The sequence below is a fragment of the Raphanus sativus genome, chromosome 5 (assembly GCF_000801105.2).
Source record: "Raphanus sativus cultivar WK10039 chromosome 5, ASM80110v3, whole genome shotgun sequence".
NCBI classification, from domain to species: Eukaryota; Viridiplantae; Streptophyta; class Magnoliopsida; order Brassicales; family Brassicaceae; genus Raphanus; species Raphanus sativus.
Window position 1 is genome coordinate 8,366,713 of NC_079515.1, and position 9,087 is coordinate 8,375,799.

The 9,087-nt window shown below is 37.0% G+C and overlaps 2 protein-coding genes, 1 long non-coding RNA gene and 1 other non-coding gene across 4 annotated transcripts; 3 read left to right on the forward strand and 1 right to left on the reverse strand.

Moving 5' to 3' along the window:
* Nucleotides 1-1,858, forward strand: LOC108856230 (uncharacterized). Its single transcript, XM_018610352.2, has 2 exons — nucleotides 1-805; nucleotides 903-1,858. The coding sequence occupies exons 1-2, from the start codon at nucleotides 135-137 to the stop codon at nucleotides 1,660-1,662; spliced, it is 1,431 nt and encodes a 476-aa protein (XP_018465854.2). The 5' UTR covers nucleotides 1-134; the 3' UTR covers nucleotides 1,663-1,858.
* A 1,143-nt stretch (nucleotides 1,859-3,001) lies between these two features.
* TRNAL-UAG (transfer RNA leucine (anticodon UAG)) lies at nucleotides 3,002-3,081 on the forward strand. Its single transcript has one exon. It is a non-coding gene; the product is annotated as a tRNA-Leu (tRNA).
* A 509-nt stretch (nucleotides 3,082-3,590) lies between these two features.
* LOC108857098 (methionine aminotransferase BCAT4) lies at nucleotides 3,591-6,311 on the reverse strand. Its single transcript, XM_018631029.2, has 9 exons — nucleotides 6,154-6,311; nucleotides 5,860-6,037; nucleotides 5,085-5,261; nucleotides 4,813-4,944; nucleotides 4,632-4,727; nucleotides 4,396-4,512; nucleotides 4,215-4,310; nucleotides 4,009-4,121; nucleotides 3,591-3,884 (listed from the first exon to the last, which is right to left on the reverse strand). Exons 1-9 carry the CDS (start codon nucleotides 6,183-6,185, stop codon nucleotides 3,740-3,742), a joined length of 1,086 nt encoding a protein of 361 aa, XP_018486531.1. The 5' UTR covers nucleotides 6,186-6,311; the 3' UTR covers nucleotides 3,591-3,739.
* A 1,601-nt stretch (nucleotides 6,312-7,912) lies between these two features.
* Nucleotides 7,913-9,087, forward strand: LOC130512874 (uncharacterized). The gene is made up of 3 exons (XR_008946481.1): nucleotides 7,913-8,575; nucleotides 8,665-8,713; nucleotides 8,970-9,087. It is a non-coding gene; the product is annotated as an uncharacterized LOC130512874 (long non-coding RNA).

Genomic DNA, 9,087 nt, shown 5'->3' on the forward strand with positions numbered 1-9,087 from the left:
TTCCAGGCTGTTTCTCTTTCTCAACTCTTTCCATTTTTAATACCTTCTTCTCCTTTCTTCTCCACTCAGCATCTCTCTCTCTCTCAAACCTTAATCGTTTTTGCTTTAGCTCTCTCACCAATCTCAATATTCAAATGGATCCGTGCTCTTTCGTGCGGATCATAGTCGGGAACTTGGCCGTTAGATTCCCGTCGTCTACTTCATCTGAACCGTCCGTTTCCGGAACCCACACTTCCTCGGCCTCAGCTCCAAACTGCTACTGCAAAATCAAATTCAAGAGTTTCCCTCGCCAGATCGTCTCAGTTCCGGTTATCTTCCGAACCGAATCTGAACCGGAGACTCGTTGCTCAACCGTCGCAGCTTGCTTCAGTCTAACCAAATCTCAGATCGAGGCCTCCTCGAAGAAGCCTAAGTTGAACGTCCTCTCCATCGAGACTTACTCGCGCGGCGAAGGCGTTAACGGCGCGTCGTGCGGACTCGCTTCCGCGAGTGAGAAGTTGCTAGGACGGTTCGAGGTTTCGCTGGATTTGAAAGCGGCGGAGACCAAGACGTGTTTGGCACACAACGGATGGGTTGCCTTGGGATCCAAGAAAGGAGGAAAAAGAAGGAATAAAGCTGGATCCGATCCGGAGCTCCACGTTAGTATACGGGTTGAACCCGACCCGAGATTCGTGTTTCGGTTCGACGGCGAACCGGAGTGTAGCCCTCAGGTTTTCCAAGTGCAAGGAAACACGAAACAAGCCGTCTTCACTTGCAAGTTCGGCGCTAGAAACTCCGGTTCAGGCGATCGGAATCTTCTTCACAGGTTAGCTAAAAATAGAAACCTTTCCTTTTTCGGATATATTCTTTGCTTAGTAAGATAGCAAGAAATATTTTATTTATTTTTGCTATTATTTACACAGTTCATCAATGATGTCCGAAACGAGAAGTAGTTGCATATCGTCGATGAAATCTGAGAAGGAACAACAGTCGAAAGAGAGAAAAGGCTGGTCCGTAACGGTCCACGATCTCTCCGGGTCGCCCGTAGCGATGGCCTCTATGGTAACACCTTTCGTTCCATCTCCCGGTTCGAACCGGGTCACGCGATCGAGTCCAGGCGCGTGGCTCATTCTCCGACCCGACGGTTGCACGTGGAAGCCGTGGGGGAGACTAGAGGCGTGGCGTGAAGCTGGCTACTCCGACGCGCTCGGTTACCGTTTCGAGCTCTTCCAAGACGGAATCGCCACCGAGGTCTCCGCGTCGTCGTCTATCAGTTTGAAAAATGGCGGGAGTTTTGTCATCGACGTCACCGGCGGGACAACCACGGCGGGGTCTACGCCGACGACGAGTCCTCAGGGAAGTTTGGATCTTGGATCCGGGTCAAGTACTGGGTCCAGACCCGCTTCGAGACCAGGATCGGGGTCCGGGTCGGATTTCGGGTATCTGCTGCCACAGCATCCGGCGCAGAGCAGAGGGTTCGTGATGTCGGCGTCGGTGGAAGGAGTGGGGAAACAGAGCAAACCGGAGGTGGAAGTCGGTGTGACGCACGTGACATGCACGGAGGATGCAGCAGCTCACGTGGCGTTAGCTGCGGCGGTGGATCTGAGTTTGGACGCTTGCAGGCTGTTTTCTCAGAAGCTAAGGAAAGAGCTGAGACAGCAAAGCCAGCTTGGTGTCGTTTGACGTGTGCTGCTTTGTCGTTTTACCAATTCATGAGTTGTCTTCCACTCGAAAATGTTTTTTATTTGAGTTTTCTTTTGAAGTAGCGTTAGGGATTAGCCAGCCAAATTTTGAGAAGGTGGATGTCATCATTATTAAAATTGTTTATATATGTCATGTACAGCTAAGAAATGGCAGAAGCAACTCGTTATCCTGTTCCTATCACGGTCCACTCGAATGGAACATGTAGGGGCAGTACTGATCCTCTGGTTTGCATAGCTCGAGAGGTATAAACATCGACCTCATTGTTCCAATTCAATGGGTCTAACTATGGGCCTCAAAGGAGTATTGGTCTGTATACAAACAGCCTTATTGCAACATCTACAATGGAAAAAATTACTTTTAAGTTATATAGCCCATAGATTGGACAAACCCGAAGAAGCGTGGTTTCGTTAAGATCGAGCTGATTTAAAAAAAAAAATCCAATAGTTTTGACTTTTGAAAGTTAATACAGGATTCTTAGGAGAAAGGTTATATTTTTATCATACAAGTTTTTTTATTTATCATCAAATGTTTCGAATCATTGTGGGTGATTGGTTCAGCTTTAACTTCCTACTTTAGCTTTATTTATTTTTAAAGCATTAAACTTTACCAATCATGTTGTAGCTTTATTTTTGTTAGTCAAAGCCTACAACAAATTACTATTAACTTTTACCAATCATGCTTTAGATTTATTTTTAAAGCTACAGCAAAAAACTAAAGCAAATTTTTTTTTATGTATTTTAGGTAAAAAATCCACATCCTTATTTTATAGACTGTAGAAACTTTAAAATGAAAAAACTATTTACGATATCAAATAAATTAGATAATCATAATAAAAACATTTATAAATATTTTACTTTAATTCTGGGTGTTTTAAAAACTGTTGAAATATTTTAAATAAACATAAAATATTATTTATATATCACATTTTAAATAACAGTAAACTATGATAATTTATAAAAATTATTAATAAAAATTATTTTAGTTGATAAAAATGATTATTTTATATATATATCACATATTTTATTTTGAAATATCTACAACATATAACTTGCAACTACAACATATAACCTACAACTACAACAAATTTAACTACAGCAAAAGTCTCTGCAAAAAAATCTACAGTAACGATTTACAGTTACAACCAACTTACCTACAGCTAAACTTTTATAGCTAAATTTTTACATGAGCCAATCACCCTCATTGTTTTCCAAAAGCGGTCAATTAATTATCCCCCAATAAGCAAAATTTGAGGATTAAAATCCAAAGTTAGCCAATGTTGAAGAGCTATATATCCGATCCACAAGACTTGAACAAGAATGACAGTTTGGCCGAGTGGTCTAAGGCGCCAGATTTAGGCTCTGGTCCGAAAGGGCGTGGGTTCAAATCCCACAGCTGTCATATTTTTATTTATTTTTTATACATTTTTCGGTTATTAACTATTTAATCGATTCAGGTTCTTCGTCTCAATGTCACAAAATGAAATGTTCGTCTCCTCCTCTTTGACGGTATATTCGTTTCCTTCGATAGAGCAAAATTCCGTTTAATATGTCCCTCGGGTACCACTTCGTTTTCTTGTAGTGAAAGCACTAATTTGCAAAAATAACTAAAAATTAGAACAAAAGGAGTGGTGTATCGTGTGCACATACATGATACAGAGATATTAAGTCCATGATGGGTGGGGGGGTGGGGGGGAATGATAATAGTTCGAAAAATGAATCAATATGCAGATATAACGTGTTGGTGGTGCATGCAATGATGTAAACAGTGATGAAAACAAATATTCTAGTTTCTAATCATTTTGAGTTTATAAAATCTATCACTCTAATCAAAATTGATGAAATCCTAGTTTTTATGCAACATTACACGTGACGTGACACAAATAGTATTTTTGAAGGGAGACTCGTGAAAACTGTAAAAGTTATGAGAGTTTTATTTATAATATTTCATACCAACTTTTTAAATACATCACAGCATGCATGACATAATATTCCATGATATGATAAACACAAAAGATCGAGAGACATCTTCTGATGTTTCTTAATTATAACATGTCACGTTACAGCTTCAAAGTTTCACACTGGTGGCATCGATCAATCTCCACCGTCCACCCATTCTTATCCTCAACCCGACCCAACTGGATATCCGTTAACGTCGCAAAGAGCTTCGCAGCCAATGTCTTATCACCTGTTTTGAAACCGGTCCTGTACGTTTTGAATACATAACATCCAAATTTAGTCAACTTATACGAAAATATAACAAAAGTCAGACTCGATTCTGGTCTGGTATGGTATTATGTATAGTTGTTGAAAGCTTAAGCTAGGTTACTTTTTGTCCTTGAAGGTGACGGACGCAATAGTTGTCACAATTGCAGCAGTGCCAGAGCAGAAAACTTCTTCCGCATCGAGAAGATCCTCAACGGGAACAACACGTTCCTCAACCTGTTAAAATGATGAGAATCAAAGCATATTAATGTGATTTAATGAATATTGTTTACAAACTTGTATCAAATATGGTCTTGAAAATATTCAAACCTTGTATCCGAAATCACGAGTTAATTCGATGATACATTTTCGTGTGATTCCAGGCAATATGGTTCCTGAAATTTCTGGAGTCGACACAACATTTCCCTACAAAACAATATCACATATCGATCATAATCTACTCTTTTAACAACTTACTAAAACGTCTATGTGACTATTTTTTTCTTATTACCTTGACTATGAAAACGTTAGAAGCGTAAAGCTCTTCAACGTTTTTGCCAGTTGCAGCATCCAAAAACAAAACATCAGAGAAACCTTGTGCTTTCGCCTCTGCTACTGTTATCCAAACCTTCAACAAATAACATTTCCAATACATTATTAATTAACTAGCTAGTCGTTCAGGAAATAAAAAGACGGTTAACGCTAATACTAACATTCTATGTATTTAATTTTTTCTTTTAAACTTACAGGAGAATAGTTTGTGATACTCTTCACACCACCGGTTCCACCTGGAAAAGCACGACGAAACTTATCTTCAATTTTCAGGTTCAACCCTGCGTTATCCTATACCAAGAAGCAAAATTACACCAAAATCATTCAAAAAATCATTTAAAGAAAAAAAAGATGATGTTGAGAAGAACACACTCACGCTGTGATAACGACCAACGGGACATGCAAACATTGTGAAGGTGTACTCGGACACAGGAAATGAGCCAAGTATAGGACCGCTCCCAAACAAGACAGATCTGAGATACAGTGTTCCTCTCCCCGGAGGAGGAATCTGATATATACAAAATCATATAGACTCATTACATATTCTTGGTCAAAAAAGGATTCACTATTTCAAAAATAATTCATTTATTAAGATTTATTATCATGTATATTTATGGAGTAGAACTTTGAGTATAGCATTGTGCATACCCATTTCTTGTTGGCAAGAACAACTTGTTTGACAGCGGAGACGAATTGATCGACCGAGGGACAAGGCATACAAAGTCTGTGGGCTCCGGACTGAAGGCGGAGAGCGTTTTGGTCTGGTCGGAATAGCATAATTCGACCATCTTCTGTCCTGTAAGCCTTCAGCCCTTCATATAAACCCTATTCATGTCCAAACCACAAATATTTCAGGTTATTTTGTTTGCGCATCACTCTTCCCGCCATCAAAATTTTCTTGTTTCATAAAGATTTAAGAAAATCTCACTTGTACATTTTTATGGAACAGTCAAGCTAGCTATTCATTTTGTTTTACATATCTATCTCCATGTGTTTTTAATTTAAGCATGTTATAGTAGTAGTTAAATTATACAATTACTTGGAAATGGTTTATTGTGCCATCGATCTATGTCTATACAACTACACAAGTAGCAAAAGTTGTTATAGCCCATTTGGTTAGGTGTTCTGGGTTTAATTTCAAAGGTCAAATGGTTCGAAACCATATTTACTTACAAAAAAAAAAAAAGTATGTAGATCACAATAAAATGATATCAATATATATCATCAGCCCTTTTATTAAAAAAAAATATCATCACATCATCACTTTCAAACTATTTAGTTTGGTTTAGCACACTATATATATAACCTAACGGTATATGCATGCAGTGCGAAAAACATATTAATTCTATATGTGATGATGAATTATGTTCTAATTATATAATGTTAATTAATTAGTTAGTCTCTCTATGAATTAATAACAAACCTGGCCATAGTTAAGAACTGCAGAGCAAGGGCTGATTTGGAGATCAGCATAAGGAACGATCTTGCCCTCTTGGAAACTCTCTCCATGTTTGCACTTCGCAACATACATACTGTCCGTACGATAAAACCCGAATCCCAATTCTTCCCATTTCACATTCGCGTATTTCTCATCAGAAACACTGTTCGTCAATCATATATCATATGATCAGATTAACATAAGTAAATGCGAGACTATTAAGATTATGTATATCATTAAGACATAACGTTTATTTTTCAAAAAAACGATATATTATACCTTGTAGGAAGAGATTGCGCAGAAGGAGCCATATGGATTTGCTGTTTGAGTCGAGTTGCTTTTGTGTAAGAAACTCGAGTTGTCTGTCTATTAAGCTTTGGACTGCTTCTCTTTATATATACGTTTACAACCAACTTTTTCTTATTTCTTGTATAATAAATAATACTAAGCGAAAATAATAATAATAATAATAATAATAATACTAAGCGAAAGTTGATATATATTATCTCTTTCTTTTTATTTTTTTATTTTTATTTTATTTTTGTAATAAATAAATCAATTTGCACTCCTTCGTGACGTGAAACCGAAATCAAAAATAAATAAATAATAGTTTTTTTCTTAATAGGTTTATATATTTTTCTTGTTTTTTGTAACTGATATAATTTTTTTTGTCAATTAACACTTTACTCACTGATCGGATTAAATTTGTCTATGCAAATGTTTTTTCGATCAGTTACAAAAAAAAAGTTTTTTCGACGATTAATGTTTATAGTGTGATATAGCTTTTGGTCGGTTATTTCACTAATGTCTTTAACGAAAAAAAACTGGCTAGTTTAGATCACAAAGTAAGCACTACGTGTAGAACACACAGTCGTTTCTCGTCACGTGGAGAAAACTTTATGATTTCAGATTTTGTTTGTAATTATTATTGTGAGGATATGGATGAAAGAAAGATAGTGTTTAAAATGTGAATGTGCTCTTAGTTAGGTGAAGGTTAATGGGTAGGAGGAGGGTAGGTCAAATGTGTATTAGTAAAGGATTCAAATGTAAAACACACAAAAAATTTCAAGCTGTAGATAATTTCTGATAAAGAAACATATACTTAATTATTTTTCTCAGTATGTCATTAACCTGATAAAGCATTCTTGATTCTCCTACTAAAAAATGTTTGGGCGCAGACCCATATATATGCTTTTCAGATTGTAAGAATATACAAACCGAAGCACATATATATCTCTTTAGCTAGTTCAATAATAATAACTTCACATTCCTTGTTTTCATACTCATAAATATAGTTATCTCATGTTTATTTTAAAAATTCTAACTTAGATTTACTGTAAAAAAATACTAATATTACTTGTCTCAAACTAATATCCAACTAAAAGACCCTAAAAACCAAAGAGATGATGGTAATTAAGATATTACACTGTAAATTATAAGCTGGGCTGATATCTATATTATTAAAAGAGAAATATCCATATAAAATACCCCTTAATTTTCAGTGTTATTTACACTTCCATGCCACTGATATTAATTAATGGGAGAATTACCAATTGTGACTCAAAACTTGGAGTCAAACCCAAAAGAGTACCCCAACTTGGGTCAAAGGCAAAAGTAACTTAAAAGGCTATTGAAATTACAACTATCTCCTTGTGAACAAACAAAAAAACGGATTTTTTTTTACGTTTCTACCCCTCGCAAGTCGTCTGTAAACAGACGACTTGAAAATAAGTCGTCCAGACGACTTTAAGTTAAGTCGTCTGGACAGTTATTCTTAAACATAATTTAAAAATTTTGTAAAAAATATTTTGATAAGTGAAAAATTGGAATTATGTAATTAACATATGTCTTAAGAGATATAAATTAATATATAACAAATTTCAATTGTTTTCAGCCCAGATGAGTGAAAGTAGTGAGTCATGATATTCTTTAGTTTATGTTTCATCAACATATGTTGTAGTATTGTATGTGTTCTTAGGGTTAGATTTTGGAAAGCATTAAAACCGTTTTTGAAAATTTTTAAAATTACCTAGGCGTGTTCGTTTCTGTGTATAGTAAACACTATTGAAGTATAATTTGATTTTATAACGTGGTTAGTAAGTTAATTTAGTCATTTTAGTTTAGGGGTTCATTTTAGGGTATTGGACGACTTAATATTTAGTCTTCTGTTCCCAGACGACTAAATATTAGGTCGTCTGATGTACATTATCAGCCAGAATAAGTCGTCTAAACCGGACCAAACCTTAAAGTTTACCAATGTACTTTTAAAGCTAACCGGATTATTTACCCAATATATAAGGTGATTTTTTTTTTTTTTTTTTCATTTTCCGCGAACAGAAACCCTAACAGTTCTCTCTCACCGGCGATATCAAAGGCGATTCGAATTCCCACTATTTCCGAACAACCATCGTTCTCAACGTCGGCTATCTATCTCACTTCATTCTCACCGTTGTCGCCGCAGCTTCTTCTAACCCTAGCGCCGCCGATTCCTCTAAACCCTAGCGCCCCCGCTTCCACTATTTCCGAACAAACCGTCGCCCTCGCCACCGTGCTCACCAACGTTCTCACCGCCGCTTACTCTAAACACTAGCTAGCACCGCCGTTTCTTCTAAACCCTAGCGCCGCCGCTTCTTCTAAACCCTAGCGCCGCCGCTTCTTCTCTGTAAACCGTAGCGCCGTTTCTCTGTAAACCCTAACGCCGGTAAGTCATCAAACTCGTGGAAAAGATGAACATAAAACGTTGTCTCTTTCAATTTACTCATTCTCACCGTTTCACGTTTATTTTTTCAGATCTATAACCACAATGACGAGTACTCGAACTCCTTCTGCGACTAATCAGGTCCGCTTGAAATTTTTCTACTGGAAGACTTGTAAGTAAGTCGTCTGGAAAGTCTTCAACCTGGACGACTTAGTACGTCCATTTGGAAGACTTTCCAGACGACTTAAATATAAGTCGTCAACTAAGTCGTCCAGTTGGACGACTTTCTAGACGACTTATATTTAAGTCGTCTACTAAGTCGTCTGGAGTAACAATTAAGGCGTGATTGATTTAGCTTGTGTTCTGACTTCTATTGTTGTCTTTGATTATTTTGCAGACAAAAAGGATGGATATTCCAGAACTCCCCCGTAGGTTATACACATTAGGGGAAGAGCCAGAACCCCACAATAGCATTTCGTATCATACGGATAACACGAAGTTGCATACTGCTCTTA

Excerpts from the sequence above, each read along its gene's own strand:
- LOC108856230 (XM_018610352.2), top strand. The coding sequence starts at position 135 with ATGGATCCGTGCTCTTTCGTGCGGATCATAGTCGGGAACTTGGCCGTT. Across the intron at positions 806-902 it reads GATCGGAATCTTCTTCACAG|TTCATCAATGATGTCCGAAA; the intron begins GTTAGCTAAAAA and ends TTATTTACACAG.
- LOC108857098 (XM_018631029.2), bottom strand. The coding sequence starts at position 6,185 with ATGGCTCCTTCTGCGCAATCTCTTCCTACAAG. Across the intron at positions 4,945-5,084 it reads TTCTTGCCAACAAGAAATGG|ATTCCTCCTCCGGGGAGAGG; the intron begins GTATGCACAATG and ends TGTATATATCAG. Across the intron at positions 4,311-4,395 it reads CTAACGTTTTCATAGTCAAG|GGAAATGTTGTGTCGACTCC; the intron begins GTAATAAGAAAA and ends ATTGTTTTGTAG.